This window comes from Aedes albopictus, chromosome 2 (genome assembly GCF_035046485.1).
Source record: "Aedes albopictus strain Foshan chromosome 2, AalbF5, whole genome shotgun sequence".
In the NCBI taxonomy this organism is placed as follows: domain Eukaryota; kingdom Metazoa; phylum Arthropoda; class Insecta; order Diptera; family Culicidae; genus Aedes; species Aedes albopictus.
Window position 1 is genome coordinate 254274734 of NC_085137.1, and position 20438 is coordinate 254295171.

General features: G+C 39.3%; 1 protein-coding gene across 1 annotated transcript in view; it reads right to left on the minus strand.

Annotated features, from left to right (window-relative positions):
- Positions 1–20438, minus strand: part of LOC109428219 (sarcoplasmic calcium-binding protein 1) — a 59076-nt gene that overhangs the window by 22431 nt on the left and 16207 nt on the right. The window contains exons 3-4 of the mRNA XM_029867293.2: positions 13270–13436; positions 8043–8123 (exon numbers count right to left, since the gene is read on the minus strand). Coding sequence (XP_029723153.1) covers positions 8043–8123; positions 13270–13436 — 248 coding nt within the window. The remainder of the gene's footprint in view (positions 1–8042; positions 8124–13269; positions 13437–20438) is intronic.

A 20438-nucleotide genomic window follows, 5' to 3' on the forward strand; every position in this document is an offset into this window, starting at 1 on the left:
AGATTCCGTAAAAAAATCCTGCGGACATCCTGGGAGACGTCCCATGAACAACTCTCAGAAATTCCAGAACCACCCATTTTACGCCTACCGCGTTTTCCAGGCTGTTCTCTAACCAATTAAGTTTATTTATTTTTGTATGTGATGAGTCTATAGTAAAAAAAATCAGCTGAATTGGATGCAAGACAGCTGAGAAATTGCGGTGGGAGTAAAGTGGGCGGCAGCGTTTAATAGGAGACTCGACTGTAAATGTTCCACAGTGTAGCTGACGAACGAACAATGACAAATATCATGCAAGTGACGCATCACATCACACTGGCGATGGAACATATCAGGATGTCGGTGTTGCACTGACCTCTCATTATAAGTAGATGCCAAGCCTATCATCATTATCCTTCCCATTCCTCATAACGAAGGAGATGGGCGTGGCCGGTAGTAGAAATTTTCATGTCTTGTCAACTCTAACCTTGGATAGCTAATCATTACCAAGTATTCTACACTAATAACTGAAAAAAAGGATGGAAGAAGAAACTCTGTACCTTCCAACATTGCTATCTTAGAACTACTCCGGTATCATTGAACAGGTACTAGGAAGTGTCTATTTTTGATAAACCTTCGGTATAGGTTAACATTTCAAACTTAATTACAAGTGAAGGTAGTTTTCGCACTTGATCAACGATAACTTGAAACTTCTCATCACATTCCATGAGATAACCTTTCAGCTAAAGATACAAAAGCTGAACTATGAAATCCACTCGACGCAGCAGCTGGAGTATGTCACATATAATATTTCACGTTTGCTTATCTATCATTCTCTCTGTTGACTTGACACACACTCAGCTCAGTGTTGCAATTCAATAGTAGTGCGATTGCACATCGACTTTCTACCATTTATCCCCTTGGTATTATCGGTTACCTACCTCCCTTTAGCTCGATACAAAATGGACAGTGCGAGCTGTTCGTGATAGCAAAGCTGTCCTAAGCGCCTGTAGAATGTGCATCCATTTGTTGATTGCTATTGCATTGTATTCCTTGCATGCGTTACACTTGAAAACGAACATTTTTGTTCGTACATAACTTAACAACCCAAGTAACATTTTGATGACCAATTAGTCTTGAAGAGGATTTAAGAACCGTCATAAACCCAAATGCCTTTTGTTTTGGTTTTATGATAGTTCTAAGAACCTCTTCTAGTCTAGTTGAAAATTTGTGCTGTCAATACTTTCGAGTCCGTTGATTTTCAATTCGGCTTCTGGATACAAGATTTGTCAAAGGTTTTCAAGTTTTCAATAAAACATCCAACCAAAACTGATTACGGGAGGAACTCGTTCGTTACAAAGAGAATCTGATGGTGTTGGCGTTTACGTTCATTATGCCATCGTGGGTGTTACCAACTTGTTCATATTGGAATGTAAACTACAAGTACGTCAACAGGGTGTTATCAATCTAACTCCCCGTCGCTATCAATTTCGCTGTACAAATAGAAGCCCACAGACATCTATCAAACCGACATCAGATTTAAGCCGCACAATACCTATATGATGCCTTTCCCGGGTTGCTACACACATCCTTCAATAATAATGCCATCTCTATTATTGTGCGGATGTAAATTTGCGCCACCCCCTTTTGCTTAGGGTGATATGGGTGCATAATTTATTCGTGTGACAAATCTAATGGTATATCAATGGCATTGAGAAGGAGGATAACAACACTGTTTACCATGGTTTAGCGATATTCAATAACACGACACGACACCATCGTGTCGTCGTTGGACAAGTAGTAGGCGTATATGAACATCAGCCGCCTACGATGTCCATTCTTGTTGTCCAATTATTAAATTTTCGCCGATTTCCCATGTCACTCTGGACACTTAGGAAAACTATTAGACCTAGCGCACCCGCGGGAAAGTTATGGCCAAAACAAAGAGTGGCACGTGGTCCGGGCGGTTCACTGGTAATGTGTACACATATCTGCGGTTGCAGATGGCATTATTCGGTGGCTGCTTGAAAAGGCATGCTTTCGTTGTGGGAAAATTTACGACCATACTTTGCACTAACCGCATCGCCATCGTCAGCGTCGGTTCGGAGCTCAATAAACGGTTGGTTGTGTTCTCATCTTCGAGAGTCGATTGTTGTTGACTATAACAGCTGAGAATGGGAGATTTACGATCCTATTCCAAGCACTACACTAGATGTGATGTGTACGGTTGTTAAGTGCCTTCGTTCGGTGCTTCGTCGGGGGTGGTCTTGATATCTCTCCTTTCGAATTGCGGGAAATTGCTTGATCGGACCATATGGTTTTGAATGGAACCTATTAAGTGGAATGCGGTTAATCCTAAATAAATGTTTCCAGGGAGGGTACAGATGCGCCTTTCTAATTGTTTTTGCATTTTTGCTGTTTTGTATCATCGTTTTTGTATAGTTACAGACCATACAATCAATCCTTAAAAAAAAAACTGTTTGAAAGTAGGAAAGCTAGAGCTACTGTTTGCCGTTATAAAAAATGGAGCGGCCATATTAAATTGAGCAGCCATGTTGATTTTTCAAGGCGACATTTTTTAAGCACAGTGTTCGCAACCACTGATTTCAGAAATTTTGACAACATTCGAAAGCTAACAACATATAAAAAACAGATGTTTTTTCTTCAAACAAGAGTTATGTATCTGCCCTTTTGTGAATATTGTCTCGTTTTGCCTTTCTCGTACACAAAAGTGTACTGAAAGGCTATAATGTTCACTAAAAAAACCGAATTTTTAATAGCAGGCTCATAGGGTCAGTTCAACGAATTGAGCAAATGTCTGTATGTGCGTGTGTACGTGTGTATGTATGTCTGTGTACAAAAAGGTTGCTCACTTTCAAGTCACTTCCCATTGGCCGATTTTACGGATTTTAGCACGAATTGTACCGAAATTTTACCACATTGTTTGCTATTGAAAATGGTTCGGATCAGTCAAGGCGTTCCGGAGTTATGGCCATTTTAATGATCCGGACCAGCACCGGTGAAAACTGAACCAAACCCCATCATGCGACACATCAAATTGCGCCGATTTTGGTAACCTTTAGCATGGTTGACGAACTCCACAATGTCGGCCAAAAATTCAAGATGGCAGCCTAAAATCCAAGATGGCGGCCCCAAGTTCAAGTTGGCGTCTGTTTAATGAAGTATAAGGACCTAAAACCACGTAATATGGGTATATTTGGCATGGGGGAAATGTCCGGAGTCCAAAAATGACGATCAGAATACCGTCTTACCCCGTTGGTTCGACACGTTTTAATACGACACTTTTTAATTCGTACCCCGCTTATTCGACACATGTCGAATTAAAAAGTGTTCGAATGTCACAGCGATGTACACTGTAAATGCAAAACAGTTTGATATTGCGCTTATACTCCCACCCGCAGCAGCTCCTCTTGCAGCCGCTAATTCCGGAAGTTCTGAGTTGGTGCTATTCTACACCCAAACCGGCTGGAGACCAACCGGAATGAACTGAGGATGGCAATAATCGTAGAAAGAACGAGCTTTTCATTCGCATCACCGCAATATTTGTTGCAATTATGTTGCATAACAAATCCGGAAATCAAAACAAAAACAAAAATAGAGTTGCCAAAGTTCAATGAGCATGATAGTGTAGGGTAGCCAGTTTGACGAATTAAAAGTTTACCCCGGTTATTCGACAACAGTCGGTGTCGTATTAGCGGGGTAATACGGTATCCCAGATGGCCGTTCAAAACCCAAGATGGTGGCTCCAAATTCTAGATGACGGCTGTTTAACTGCAAATAGTAGCTCTATTCTTGCTCTTTTCAGCAACATTTTGTTTTCAGGGCGTCATTGATGAAATTTGTAAGTAGTAACAGTATTAAAGACCCAATAGTCGACCAAAATCGAGGACTCTGCAGAAATGGTTGGTAGAAATGGTTGTGGCTCTAACTAATAGAGTTTCCATCAATTTAAGGGCGAACGAGACGGTCGAGGAAATATCCGCCATTGTTCGGTTGCTACTAAGACGGTAATCTCAGATTCTACTTCATATTTTGCATCAAAAACTTATCATTGTGTATCCTCACTTGCAGTGCATATGCTGATTGGTTTTCAGCATCTTCAGCGCGATAGAACTCGAGATTACCATCTTCAAAAACGCGAGGCAAATTGTTAGAAAGAAAGGCAAGATAGGAAAAATAACACGGCGTCCGTTTCATCTTAAGCATTCAAATCCATTTTTATTCCTTTTTTGGCAAATAATTATGAAAAATCAAAAATATTCTTCCTTTTTGGTTCTACTTTTCCGCTGGATGTGACCCTTCAAACTTCGTGTTTTTCTGGGTTTTTCAGTACCACAACAGTTATTGATTGAAGGGCCCTCTTTCTATTCCTTCATTCTAGAGCCTTCCATTCTATTGCTTTATTTTAAAAAGTTCCTTCTGGCGTTCATCGAGAAGTATCTATTGTTGTTTTCGCATAAGTTTCTCGAGAGATCCCTCCAGGAGTTTCTCCGAAACATCCGCTAGGAGTTCCTTCGGAAATCCTCCAAGAGGTTTTTTAGGATTTTTATTATACTTAAGGTTCACCAGAAATTGCGCCATGAATATCTTCTGAGACTCCTTCAAGAATTCGTTCACGGATATCCTTAGGGGTTTCTTCAGGGATATCTTTAGGAAGTATCATGGGGAATTTCCCTGTAATCTCTAGGAACTGCTTATAAGTTTTCCCTTGGGGTTCTGGAATTTGCTGCACGAATATTCATGAGATTCCTATAGGCAATCTAGTACGATTACATGATTGTATGAAAGAGAATATTCTGCATAGCGGGTTCGAAATGTCGCTACAAGAATTTACCCAGAGTTTTGTTCCTACGGAAATTCTTACAAGATTTTGTTTCTGAATTTTCTGCAACGCATTTTATTTTCCGAAATTCCTTTCGGAATTTCTTGGGTTTTCTCCTTTCTGGGGCTTCCTCAAAAGTTCATCCTGAAATTCCTCCAAATTTTATTCTAAAATTTCATCACGAGTTGCTTCTGGGATTCTTCAAAAAGTCCCTTCTTGTGTTCTTTCAGGAAATCTATCTGGGATTACACACCGAAGACCGGAAATCTCGAAGTACTTCTGTGATTCATCCAGGAACTTCTCCAAGAGTTTTTTCTGGAATTCCTGAACGAGTTTCCTCTGAGAGTTCCCCCGGGAGTTCATTCTGTTAATTCTTACGAAATTTCATCTGAGAATCCTCTTGGACTTCTGTCTAGAAGTCTCCAGGAGTTTCTTTTGAGAAATTCTTCAGGAATATCTTCTGAGAATCCGCCAGCACTTCCTCTAGGGTTCCTTGTGGGAATTTTTGAGGATTTCTAAGAATCCTTCTGGATTGCTTCATAGGAGTCCTGCAGGAGTTCTTTTTGTGGCATATCTTATGAGAATATTTTAGAAATTTTTCTTTAAAGAATCCACCAAGAGCTTCTCCAGAAAATCTTTAATCAATGTTTTTGTGTTCTTCCTCCAGAACGAACTAGAAGTGCCCCAAAATTTCCTTCCACGAATCCTCCTACACATTGAGGAATACTCCAAGCGTACCTCCTGCAAATCCTCCAGGGATTCCTTCTGTAAATTCTACCTGAGAATCCTGAGTTTATTTAGGAAAAGTTCAAAGAGATTTTATCTGGGATTCCTCCAGAAGTTCTTAGAAAATCTTTATTTCATTTTGGAATCCTCCAGGAGTTCTTTCTCGGAATCCTCCAGGACTTCTTTACAGGAAACCTTCAAGAGTCCTTTTTGTGATCCCTCTAGAAGTTCCTTATGATAATATTCTGGAAGTTTTTTTTTAGAAGTAATCCAAGAGTTTCCTCTGGCGATCTTTGATGATTGTACCTATTATGAAAATCCTCCAGGAGCTCATGGATAAATCCCTAGATCAAATTTCTGGATTTATCATCAAAAGGAATTCTGGGAGGAGTTCCAGATCTGGTGCTCGCAGGAAACTCCTGAAGGAATCCTAGCTGAAGGAAGTCCCCACCTAGAAGGAATACATAAAGAAATTTGGAATTCATGGAGAAAGCCACAGGAGGAATCCCCAGAAGGACTTCTCCAAGGAATCCTCTGAAGCAATTCCTGGGCAAGACCTCGGAAGTAGTTTGTGCAGCTATCCGTAGACGGCACTCCTACAATAATCCAAAGAAGGAGTTCCTTGAAGGCATGCCCCGAACGAATTTTTAAGCGAATTCTCCACAAGATTTTCTGGGCAGTTCCCATACTAAAGTAATCCACAGATAGAATTGCGCTGATGAAATCCCCAGAAAGAATTCTCAGTGAAGTTACATTAACCCTTCAATGTCCAGTGATCATTTTTGAGATCAATAACTTAAGTGATGACCGTGGCAAAATGAGGCATGCTGCAAGGCTAGTTTTTTTTTTCTCCCAGCAAGGTTGTTAGGAGGCCAGAGATTCTACGTTGTAGCCATTGCCAGTAGAATAGATTACTGACGCCAACTTTTCTGGCAGTGCCCGCATCAAAATAAAGGAGTAACCGTATATGTACTTTTCCATTGTGACAGCAGTCGAGCTATGTCGAACACACATGGCTACGATGGCGCTATCTGTTTATTTCATAGCAGCCGTTTTAGTTACTTTAATGGTCCATTGCGTTCATGTTATAATGCGTAGTGTACTTAGCACAAGTTGAATCTTTTATTGGGAGTTTTCCGCAAAGTTGCCCAGAATATCAAGAGCTATCCGGTGAAGTAGTTTATTCTAGGTTTATCCGCTAGGTGAGGCTTGTGAGTTTTAGGAATTGTAAACTACTGTGTATTGAGATCAATTTATTAACGTAGAGACGAACCAGCCAAGGGCTGAAAGTATCTCAAATAAAGATAAATCAATCAATCAATCAATTTATTAACGTTATTTCATAAATAAACGCGCTAAAAGAACCGCGGCATTATGGCCATGGACGTTATGATCCGGCCCCATAAAAATGTTGTCTTCCGCAAAGTTGTTCAAAAAATGTCATGACATTTTTTATGACATTCCGTGACATTTTCTACCTTTGGTAGACGCTGTAAACAAAGTTCTCGCTCTCGGAGCTTTCAAAGCATGGTACACTTGAACTAATTCACCTGAACTGCCCATAACCGCATAACAGTAACATTCGACAACAGTAGGCATTGGAGAAAATGGAAACCAAAGTTGCAACTTTGAATAGTATAGGAATTAATTGAAATTTTAAAAAATTTTTCATCAGTCGTATAGCAATCAAATTTTCTACAGCAGTTCCTGTATGCTGGGGGAATTGTCAAAAAATAAATCAGACCTCAGTATGATTGATGTCACGCTTTAAAGTCAATCTATTTTCCTAGTGTGACTGTTATGCGGTCACATTGCTCAATGAGACAAAATGACTTGGTATTTTTTTCATAAATCCTAGAATAAACTTCATTTTTTAATTCAGGTGGTCGAAAGCACTTGTGATTTGATGCTGATCCCCGATATTAACTCAATACCAGCAAAATATGCAAATGTTACAAATATGCGGTTATGGGCAGTGAACTGTGAATACGATTTTTTCACGCCTGCTTTGTTCTTCCATAAACATAAAACTGCAGGATTTACAAATCTGTCAAACAGTCTTGAAAAAGCAAGAAAATTCATTCTTTGGATGCAGTACAATGTTTGCTGGCAGTCGTAAATAATTTCCAATATGCCTCCACAATAAATACCAGCTTTTTAACCTAAAAATCCGACCGCTTTTGTTTGGACAGTTGTAATTGCACCGTCAACAGCTAATAAATTTTCCACGCGGCTACAACTGACCTACGAAAACACCGTGAGAAGCGGAAATACTTTTCCGTCGACGAGGCATGGTTTTCACGCCACGACGCACCTTTTGCTCTGCTCCGGGTTACGCCGAGCAGCAGCCTACTTTTCGGTCTTTTCTTCACTCATAGCGCTTGATGCTCTGCCTCGCAAGCAGCCATAAATTCAAAATTGTTTTGATTCATATGATTGAGGTGAACTGCATGGATATGTGTGCAGCTTGTTGTTTTTTTTTTCTGAGGGCACTTACCTTGGGGAAATCGGAGTAGGACTTGCCAACGCAGGTAGCTTTGACGGCATCCTTGAATTCTTCGGTGGTGATTTTACCGTCCTGAGTGGGGAGAAAAAAAGAATGTTGTAGGATTAAATCTGAATGGTGGAATGTTTTCCGACTCATCTCAGCCGTTTGTGTTGTTCGAAGTAAGCTTCAACATTTTTCAATCTAGTAGGCATAAGCAGACAAAAACTCACTGACGTGCCTACTATGATCATCAGACAAGTAGAACATCCAAGCAACCCGAGTATTCTCATATACGCCGAATACAATTAGGTCAAACAATGACCCCATACTGGTTTGGCGAATTTGGATTAAAAATAAACCAAATCAATCCACTCCAGTCCAGACCAGATCAATGCACCCATGTGCGAGGTGAATCTGGTCTATTGAATTAACAACGGTCAATTTGTGCCATTTACAGTCCACCTAGGGTAGCGAAATCAGTTTACTTTTTTTGCAACTGATTGCTCTTGTATAAAAATTTACCATAATACCGTAACATGAGATTACTTTGTAACCACTTAGCAATTCCTATGAAAATTACCCTCATCGTTGCTATGAACAACGCATTTCCAAAGGTATACTAGATCCGGTCGGTCAAAATTATTACGTCAAGGTAAACTGGTCGCACGCTACTTTGATTACTGTCTTTTCACGGTCAACGTTCAAGCGTCTCTTTGGAGTCAATTAAAGTTTAGCACATTTTCACGCTTCGTACACACCACGTTCCGCGTGATATTTGCAACCTGGGTGATCTAAAAGTGATTGGAAAAAAAATCTATCCACCATCTGCGAGAAAAAAAAAAAGAAAATGAAAAGTAAACAGCGTGTTTTCGGGGTTCTCGGCACGTGTCTCGATTCTCACGGTAATAGGAGAGAAGTGGTATCAGCCCATTCCCATGCCGTTGTGTACCTAGTTTGATCAAACGACAGAGAAATCCATTTTGAGAGTCTTGCGAAGGATGGAGGAAAATGTCTCAATCGATTTCTTCATAAAATCGTGTGATCGTTTATGTTACACTGTAGTTTACAACTTTGGATCACCGATAAACATATGGTATGCTAGTCAAAATTTGATGTCCGACATAGACTTTGTATCCTCAACCTCATTCCCGGTACTACAGGTAAACAAAATTGTGCATTATACCTAAATTCACAACGAAATGCCCGTTTTCGTCAGATACCTTATTGCGTGAACTTGAGGTTAACAGTGATTGTTGTGAAGATTTTCTACCGGAAAATTGATTTTGAACGAGTTTACTGCACCTAGTGCAGCGCCAATTCCCGGCACCAGTGCCGAACTTCGAGCAAAATCAAATGGGAAATCCCTTCGGCATCCATCCTTGTGCTGACGAAGTGCACTCATCTGCGTGTAATAGTTGTTTTGAGCACTTGTTCGGTAAACGTAGAGTAAAGTGGGGCAAAAGTTCGAGTGGGGCAAGAGTTTCTTTTGAAGTTTTTGAGCTCAATTCAAATTATTTCTTCCGAGTGTCAAGGTTGTTCGAAGCCTTTTTGAAAAAGAGTCTTTCACTCCAAAAATCATGAAAATTTATCAATATTTCGAAAAGTTATGACAAAATGTTGGTTTTTGATCAAAAAATTGTAATATGTGATGGTTCTTCCAACGCATGGAATGGAATTGTAATGAAATCGAGTTCGATATTTTATTTTGGGACGTAACTAGGTATAGTTTGAAGATGCTCTAGCATCTTTAGCAAGTTAGCAAAAAAGATTTGGAAATCATATTTTACACATAGTGGGGAAAAAGTTCGAATTGTGGGGCAAAAGTTCGAGTCATGTAGCAGCCTTAGGTAAAAACCTAAAATTCTGCTAAATGTACATATTAGGGTAGGTAATCATGAATTGAACCAAATTGCGGCTTTTTGAAGCAGCGGCACTTTTGATCGATTTTTTCATCCACATGGAAATAATTTACTACGATAAGGTCTCACGTATATGAAAGCCACGGGTATTAGCTGTCCGTAAAGTGGCAAAAAGTTAACATTTGCACCATATTTCATTGAGAAATTCAATTATTTGTCAATAGTGATTTTAATCTTAATTTGAACCATCGTAATCATATTGTCAGATTTCTTGAAACGTAAACACCGCGCGGTCGTTGAAATGTTTCAAAAAGGGGCTTTGCACAAAAGTTCACGCGGTCTATCGTTTTCGAAAGGAACAGCCGCACCGTAGGAAACGCCGCAATGTTATTTCCCATAAGGATGAAGTAAACTGGGAGTGAAAATCGCGGCTGTACCTTTCGGAAGCGATAGGCCGCGTGCACTTTTGAGCAAATCCCCCAATAATTTGAACCAATTTTAATCTAGATTTGAACTAGTGGCGGCAGCAGCTCGAGCAATTCCCGCAACAGCCAATTTCATGATAAACAACTAAAAATCACATGGATCTGCTAATTTTCATAACTCTTTTTCATTAGGCAGTGTTATGTTCGGAATCCTTCAGGAATTTGAAAACTAAATTTGGAATTTTCCATCGCCCAAGAGTAAACAAAGCAACCACTAGCGCAGTCTGCAGGCCAACACTGGAAGCTCCCTCCATTCACTAGTTCAAATCTAGATTTCAAATGGTTCAATTCAAGATAAGATTCTCCAAGTAAGAATTACTTAAATTTGATAATTTTATGACAAATAATGCGGAATATTATTCAATTGGTTGATTCTACGATAAATAAGCTTTCATTTGACGTGTTCACTTATTGCGTGTGATACAATGCATGAGCTGTACGAGTGCACCGAAAATGTGCTTTCTCTGGGGGGAAATGGGTGGAATCTCAGTGATTTTTCAATTGCCTGTTTTCCATGGCAAAAACGCATTTTTCAATGCTTTTAAAGTCCATGTTATCAGGTTATATTACGGAAAGATGTTTACCATCTTTTCCGGGAGAATATTTGCCTAAAAAATACGTAGTTTTAATGAATTTCGAAATGGTTCAAATTAAGATTACAATTTGACTAGTTCAAAGTTTGATTTCTTACCCTATCTTACCCTATCTCTAAAAATGATGGAATTAGTGAAAAAAATCGATCAAAGTTGAAAAAAAAAGTTGTTTTATCTGAACCTAGCGGAAAACTATTAAGTTTTGGTGTAGTAAATTTAACCCTAATTTGGGTAAAATCCAGATCGAATTTTTCAAGTGTATTCCAGCTCCAACATCAAATACTAAGGCCAGTAGTACACAGGGTCAAATATTTGACAAGGAAAGAACTCAAGAAACAACATCAGTTTGACACTAATGAAAATTCGATCGAGTCAAACAAGATGTTTGAGCATTGGTTTCTTTTTGGACAAATATTTGACCCTGTGTACTAGTAGCTTAATAAGTTTTAGGTATTCCTATAACCAAAGTGTCAAAATAGTGTGCTACGGTTAGCGAAATTCCACAAACACTTGATTCGAACTTTTGCCCCAGTGGTGGGGCAAGAGTTCGAACAAGACACACACATACAAAAAGTGTTGTAACTCAAAACTGAAAAGCCATTTGGCGTAACTTTGTTTAGCAAAATTTTAGCTCATGGATGGTAGAATCACCACACGGTATTCATATGTTTTTATCTGCTTCGATTTTTTGAAAAAGATTGAAATTTCAACTAGGGTCGAACTTTTGCCCAACCTTACTCTATAGCTCATTGACTGTGGATCCCGTTGCGGAAAGTGCGTTTGGAAAATATGCGGCTAGTGATATTTTGATTTGTTTTGCTGTGAAGTGCCGGAAATTGATGCGGGTGCCCAAGTAGTTCGAAACCCTATTAGGAAATAAGTGGGTGCTTTTTTTAATATAAGTTTTGGTTATTACAGTTGTTATCACCCAACTAATAATGATAGCTGAATAACAGCTTATTCATCCAAAATTTTCGAAATCAAGCTGAAGTGAAGATTATTCATCTGTTGTACAGCAGCAAGGTTTTATGTTTGGTTTAATTTGCTGGTAATTGTTTTTATAACCATGTCAAACTTCATCATGGCCGAAAAATGAGCGAGTAATACTAGACTGTTTCTGTCATCGTCTCTCGATCCGATGATATTGAAAGAGGCGCTTCTGTAAAAATCGTTTGACGACTCTTGTTGACACTGAAACATTCCAAGCCTGCTTGCAGGAATTTGTCCAGGAACTTTTCAAGAGCTTCGTCTAGAACTCTGCAGTCTAGACTATATAAACTATACTAGGGTATTGGTTCCCTTATTAAGCATGTGGCTCCCATTTTCATCCTACGAAAAACAAAGGAATGAAGCGCTGTTTGTTTTATTTCTTATTTTTGTATTTTTTGTTAGAAGTGAGCACCCATGTAAACACAAAGAACGGAATCAATCGGTGCCGTAATCGCTTGTTTTCGAATAAGATGAATATGGGAGCGTGAGATTACTGATGGCACACATACCCTATATGCCCTTTTTGGCACGTGAGAAAAACTTCTAGAGAAGCATGTACAGACACAATGATTTACGCTAGCCGGTACTGAAGGAACCATCCCCTCAATCGACACCGAAAGGGAAGTATTGTGTGGGGTATTTTTGGGCAGCGGATTCTGTTCTGGGCACTTTCCAGATTGAAAAGCGGGTTGTTTCGTTATTTGTATTTTTTTTTTGCAAGAAGTGAGCACGTATGATAACAAAAAGAACGGAATCAATCAGTGTCCTAATCACTTCGAATTTGGAAACATAGGACTACTAATGGCACCATGACCCTATAGCGTGTTAGAGAAATGTGTTCACAGTACTACCCCTTTGCTGTCTCGCAGCAAAAGTTATCGAAGCATGCCCTGCCTGCGTAGCGTACATATTTGCGACCCGACCAGACAGGGTTAGCCACGCTGATTTGGTTTTCCGCGTTTACCCTTAACCCTCGCTTATTTTCATGTCTCGAACTTCGCAGGCCGGAAACGCGTGGTTTACAACGTGAGCTTCCTCCGTGAAACAAGGTAGGCCAACGTCCACCGCACCGACCGTAGTCGGCGGGAAATTTGCTTACTACGCACTTACTAGCGGCGGATGCAAATGGGTAATTATAGCAACCGCTGATTTCGCGTAAATTCCAGAAGCCTTCTGCTCCCGCAGCCATCGAAGATGGCGTTGCGTGTGCATTTTTTTTTCGGGGCTAACAACGCAACGGTTGAATGAGTCGAATGACCACGCTAATCGCGGGTAAATACAGATGTCCAGGTAGGGAAGGGATGCTTACATGATCCAAATCGGCAAGGGCAGAGATCTCATCCCACAGCGCCTTCATGATGGTTCGGTACTCGTTCAGGCGTGCTGGGTTGATTGTGCCCTTGCCTTCCACGACGGTGGCGCGCAGAGCCATGCACATGAAGTCGTTGTTGTCCAGGAAGCCATTGTTGTCAATATCTGTTGGGTGGGGAAGAGAATCAGAAAAAAAGTTTTGAAATAATGATGAATAAGAGAATAAATATTTGTATTTTTATCCAACGAGTGCTAAACGCGCGGCTAAACGGCATGTAAAAGTACGGAAATTGATAGTTTCTGTGAATTCATTTGCAACTTTTTCGGTGTTTGCATCATACCTCAGTAATGTATGCACCAATTTGATTAAGATTTTGACAGGACCTTCGATGCATGTAATGCTAGACTTCAAAGCGAATTTCAACTGCGAAATAAACCAAAACATTACTTTTGGCTGCCGGATTTTAAGGAGACCATCTATAGCGCGTTACGGGTAATTTAAAATCGTGTTAAAAGCTTCAAGACACAATTTTCCCCTTTGTCTCAGAGCTGTGCCGCCCATGGTCCACCCTTCCCCGAACTTTAAACACCAATCGGCTCCCTTGTTAACACTAATAATTCATCACGCTTATTAGCATCATTTCAAACATGAAACAGCAGCGTGTCCTTCCTCCCATCATCCTTATCGAGGAAACATTTGGCATTATGCGTCCCATTCGATTCCCATAATCGTGAAGGAACCGCTGCTGCTGCTAGCTAGAAGCGTGCGTCTTCCACAGTTCCTTCATTCCATTTAGGAGGAAAATAAACGTTCCTCCGCGCAGATCAGGGCAGGCCGTTCCCATAGGGACCGCCAAAGTGCCAAAGTGGAAAGAGCCCGCAAATGAACTGTGAATGAGTGATCCACTTCAACGGAACTAATGAAATTTTAACGAGATTTTGATGTCTCCATTCCGCCGCGGCGGTGGCGACAATCGAAAAAGATCCGCACTTTCGCGCTTGCTTCGATGAGCACTTCTCAATTGAACAATATTCTGGAAACTGCACGCGATACGGCCAGAGGTCATAGCCTACTGCTCGCTCGATTTGATGGTTGTGAAGTGGAACCGCCAAGTGGGAAAACCACTCGATGGGTGAATATTTTTCAGTGTTGACTGAGTTTGGAGTTTTGATAGATTTTCAGACTCGTAAACAATCCACTTCGTTTTTTTTTTGCAGGGCTCTCCGTTGAGCCGTTTGGCAACCTTCAACTACTTTTTGATATCTTTCCCCTTCATTTCATGTGGACATGGCAGAAATCGAACAGCGTATTTTAACGATATTTAGGTATTTGTCGTGCCGGTCGGCGGTATGGCTTGCTTCGATGCATGCAAATTGTGACCCCCCTGGTTCACAGAGCTTTACAGCGTTTATACAGCTTTTTACTAGGGTGAGGCTTATTTTGAAAAATCTTTTCGGGATATGATTTCGCAAGTGGAAAACGATCTTCTGGTCAAAACTAGCGAGCTGTGCAAAAATGAGCGATTACGTTTATTTAGGGGTGGCGCAAAGGGCGTAAGTGAAATTTATGCAGTGTAAAATTTCAAATCATCGATATTTTTTTAGACTTAATCGATGATTCCAGAATCCTGAAGAGCGAAATTTGAGATGCGTAGCCTTGAATTTGAACCTATAATTTTTGCTACAGCGTTGAAAACATTCTTCAATCGTTCTTTGCCATTCAATATAGGTACCAAACATATTTACAGACTTAACTTGTAGCGTACTCGCCACAAGTACTATAGGTATACATCATAGAAGTACATACAATTCTGAGATATTTGTTCAATAATGTGATGGCCAATAATTTGGAGCGCCATATATATGCGCATTCAATGCACTGCAGTAGCAGCTTTCTCCATAACAGTGCCAGTCAGTGGTTGTTTCTCATAATTGGCTTCTTTAGCGGTGTTGAGACAATTCCATATTCAGAATCTGCATGCAAAACTGAGCTGAAATCCAAATTTTCATGAATTTTGGTGCCCGGGAACCTATTTAAAAATCAGTTTGAAGTTTGTATGGGAGCGATTTGTCGAATTACCCCTCGTCGCATTTTGTACTGGGCGGAGCTGTCAAGCAGTTGGCCAGCTGTCAAAAGGTGATTTCGAAAAATCTCTTCGAAAGCGCTTTTAGGTACCAAAATGAAGGTCTAAAAATCTGAAAAAAATCATGGTGGTTCAGAAAAAGGTGCTCTTTCATAAAAAAACAAAAAATCGACACATTTTTCTTAATTTAAAAACCCAATTCAACAACTTTTTACGAGTGCAACCGCGTTGTTTTTTTTTCTGAAGTCCTCCGCCCCACCAACGTAGTCAGTAGTCAGCTACAGACTTTTGTCAATCTCTGCGCTAGGAAGCATGGAGTGGAGAGCAAAAAGTTTCGTAGCAATTTGACTTGCGGCGACAACATCACCGCCTCAGTCTATATAGTAGGTACCTGGAGAAACACGGAAAATCTGATCTTGTTGTTGGAAGTTTTCCGAGATCATTTTGATGGATTTTAATTAAACGGTCTCCTCCGGATAATGAATGGATGGTGGTTTGCTGTCCATTTCGACGTGACGAGCATCGAGAGTTGAGAGTGGATGTAGTATAAAGCCTGGAGCACATAGCGTCCGTTCCGTCGAGGTTTGCGTTTTTTTGACAGTTTTCCCATGGGAAATGTGTCAAACTACTGTCACGCACACGCAAACGTATGCATTGTGTGGGGCACTTAACTTACGGTGGGAAAAGTGAAAACGTGCTTTGGTGGTTACACTACCGAGCATAAGAGTTACTTTGTTAAAAGGGTAAACATAAGAAAAGGCGCCTTTAGGTAAGCAATGTATTAAAAAATTGAAGGACTACTTTAAAAAATCGTATACTTTATGAGGTATCAAAAAGTATCAATAAGGGTATTCACTAAAGAGATTAAATAACTACGTAAGTCATGATTATCTGATTATTGAAATATTTCATGAAATTGCGAATGGAATAATCAAAGATTTCCTTGGTGATCGCGACGTTTAATAAGTTTAATCGGTATCGCTGTTTAGGGACTCCCCTAATTCAGTGATTTCGAACCGCTAACTTTTGACCCGCGTGATATTAAATTTACTGAACCAAATAAACAATTTATAAAAGTGTTACCTTTAAGGTGCTGAAAAACTGTTGGGGCCAAAATGCACCTTGAGGTGGGGTAAAACAAACTCTGGCATTTTACATTTTGAATTCTAGTGAATAACCATGGGGCTCCATCCAACTGTTAACGGCAGCACACGATGGGTGTAGGCAGTGATGGAATTGTTCTCATCGTGAAGCAATTCGCGAGTGAAAAGCTCTTACTAAAAGGGCTTACTCATGATTCCGAGAGTAAACATGGCGTGAGTTTATTCGCATTCGCCTGCTTCGTGACTAAGATGCAACTCATGAGTTTTTATTCGTGAAGAACTAGTGGGGGTGCGGGAAGTGCATTTTAGTGTGTTTATAAAACAGCAAATCCAGTGTTTTTCCATAATAAACTAATTACACATTCCACGCACTTCTACACTGCGGTTTTTGAACTTCATTGAACGATATTTCCGAGCTCTTGCTGTCGTTTTTGAATCTTTTTGGATCTTTTTGCACCAAAACCAATATTCTTCGAATAGTACCTGAAACTTTGAAAACTGCTTCTAGAAAGTAGCAAATTTCTTGTCTTTCGGTCGAAATTCGTCATTTTTTGCGATGGTGTCACGTTACGCTATATTTCTTGATTTCTTTCGTACTACAAAGGTTCAACTCACAATTAGAAAGCATAAAATGAATCTTCTGAAAATCTGATCATTTGATATGCTGGTTAGCATGTATTTAACAACATAACAGTTTTTGGAAGCAAAAGTGTAATTCTCGCGCAAAACGTAACGCGTGAAATGTGTCTAATGCTTTATGCTTCATTGTTCCTACAAATTTGTGATGAATACATTTTTTTCTTTTTCTCCATCATACAAATATGTAAACAAAACCATTTACGATTTCCGAGATTAAGATTCGACTATTAAAAGTTCAGTAACAATCATATGCGACTGTATAAATGAATATACGATTTCTACGATTTCGTTCACTTTGTATACGACGCAAGTGTTACGCAAACGATCAATATACAACATTGTTATAGTTGTATACGATTTCACCGATTTTCATCATACCTTTAGGTAGCAGGCTCGATTTAGCAGATTCATATACGATGTGAAACGACGATTTCCACGATTCAAAGGAATCATATATACGATGCTAGCGAACTTGCAACTTGACACTAAGAATGTATGTTTTTTCACGATTCTATCCGATTCTGTGCGATCATACCGATAGTATCTCGCACCTTTTATGATCGGAGACGACTATATGAAAGAATATCGCAATTGAAATTTAATTTGGTATGAAATGCGGTTTTACGCAATCATTGTCAAAAATATACATATTATTATACAATTCTGATTCAATATATGAAAATATACGATTTTTTTCCACACTTACAATTTACGATATGCGGTTGGCTGGGTAGAGATCAAAGTGGATAATGAAACGTTAGATATGATACCCCTTTGAACGGAACTGTAATTCCGCAAAAAGCCACCGATCGGTAGAACGGGGAATGAAAACAGAACAATACATAGGCAATCGAGTACCTGAAAGTTTTTCCAGTCCTGGTATGGTGGTATGAACTACCAACCAAGCCAATCTGTTTCAGTTCAGGTCGTACGGCATTTGTTGCATGCATTCGATGTTTTCGTTCAATATATGGCCTTCATGTCTAATTTTACCTATAAATTTTCACACTTGTTTGCAACCTAGCGAATACAACGAAAGTTATATTTTACCATATACTGTCCACTTTTGATAACCAGTTTAATAAATGTCAGTTTATAGGGCGATACATCTTTCTTGATTTTTGGCCCAAAGTTTCCCAAGTAACCATTAAGCTGTAAAAATGGCATTAAGTCGGCTCTATACTGCCGTTCTACGCATTATTGTCCCATGTTATATGGGATTCCCATGATGTTGTATGATGTTTTCAGATCAATACCGAATTAGCGACATTTTTTCTTTTACTTCCGCTGCTTTTGTCTTGCGTTAAACACAATGTCGGAAGTGGCGCGCTGTAAGGTACACCGAGGCAAGTTGAAACGGGTGGGGCAAGATGAAACAGCGGGTTAACATGTTATCTAATGATGGTAAACAGTTTGAATGCCGTAACACATAGTTTTTGATTCCAACAATCTTTTGGCGAAAGAAAACTTTCCAAATTGTATTGCAAACTATTTCAAAACTTCGTGTTTCATCTTGCCCCACCCGTTTCAATTTGCCCCGGTGTACCTTATAGAGTACCAGGTGTACAATACAGCGCCCCACTTCCGACATTGTGTTTAACGCAAGGGAAACGCAGCGGTAGTAAAAAAAATGTCGCTAATTCGGTTTTGAACTGAAAACATAATATGTAAACCATGCACAACCAAATAAATCAAGTGTCTCGACGGTTTAAATTGATATGGGAGGGTGATGGTGATGGGTGAGAGCATGGCAGTTACGTTTGATCTAGTGTCATGTACATTGACGGGTTACGTACAAAAGGCTGAAACACATTAGGATAAAATAACAAAAGGTTGAAAACAAAAGGTTGCTTCAAATCTGACGTTTGATTTATTTCAAACAGTTTTATTTTTAAGTCCTGAACAAATTGACATTTTATTTGAATTTACCTCAAATATGTTTGATTTTACCATAGATTTTTGTGCGAGTATCATTTCAATAGGTAATTTCTCCTTCTTCAAACAAGGGCTTTTCCTTCGAGTTATGCTGTTATAGCGATTGTTGACGTTATAGCTACTTACAACATATTCCGAGATTTTCTCTTCTCTAAGCATAGGCTATTCTTTCGAAATAATTTGCTATACTTATGTAACTGATAAATAAAGCATAGTTTGGACTTTGTAGGGTTTGGGCGATCTAGAGCTGCTTTTGAATTGACGGCGTCAATTATTGTTTGCCAGTGCTAAAAATTTCATTTCTCCATATCTAAGTTCAATCACCAACAGCTCATTTTAGAAGCTGATCCTGAGGATATGGTATGTGAAAAACTTGTGCGACCAGACCAGTTCTGCAAGAAAGTCACGGAAAAACCGATAATTTTCCAGTATTTAAGGTAAATGTCACGCACTACCTTTGAAAAATGCCAAATGATATTCACCGTGAATATCATTGGCATTTTTCGAAGGTAGTCCGTGACATTTACCTTAAATATTAAAAAAAATAGCGTTTTTTCCGTGACTTTCTTGCAGAACTGGTCCAGCCGCACAAGTTTTTCATATACCATATTCTCAGGTTCAGCTTCTAAAATGAGCTGTAGGTGATTGAATTTAGATATGACGAAATGATTTTTTCAGCACTGGGTGCAATTGCCCTACGAGGTAGAACTTGGTGAGATCTTTCCAATTAAGTCTTCTTATACTACATTGTTATATGACCATACATTTTTTGAATATAAATAGACTGTTTCAGAAATTATAAGTACACTTTGTTTATTAAATTATATGACTTGTTCCAATGATTTTTACCAACTTCTTTCAGAGTATAGCATATTGTACTCCATATTTTTACATTTCCTTTCAATTGTCTTGATATTTTAAAAAACAGTCGAGTTCTCTAACAAATAACTTAATTTTTCAAATTTGCATTTGCGCAAAGGTGTTTTTTAATGATTTCAACATTATTTATCACTAAATACCAAAAAAATCTAATTTTTTATCACATTCGCTTTCTCAACAAGTTGTCTAAGGAATGCCTTGATCAAAATTTGGGAAAAATCGATAATGGAATTTCCACAACATTTTTTCGGGGATCAAGTTTCTTATTTTTTAAGGTTTTCTACGGAACATAAGAACTACCACACAGTTTCTTAGGTTTCCTGAACGCATTTAATCTAAACAAACTTATTTTTTCAACTCATTCGATCCTTCAGATGACAAAGCTTGTCATACCATAAAAACGAATGCAGTAAGCAGTAATTAAGACATTCGTTTGCTTAACGTTTATTTTTTTTATCTGTATTAACGAGGTTTTTAGCCCTGATGGCACACATACCCTAGGCATCTCGGGACCCACACTTTACTTC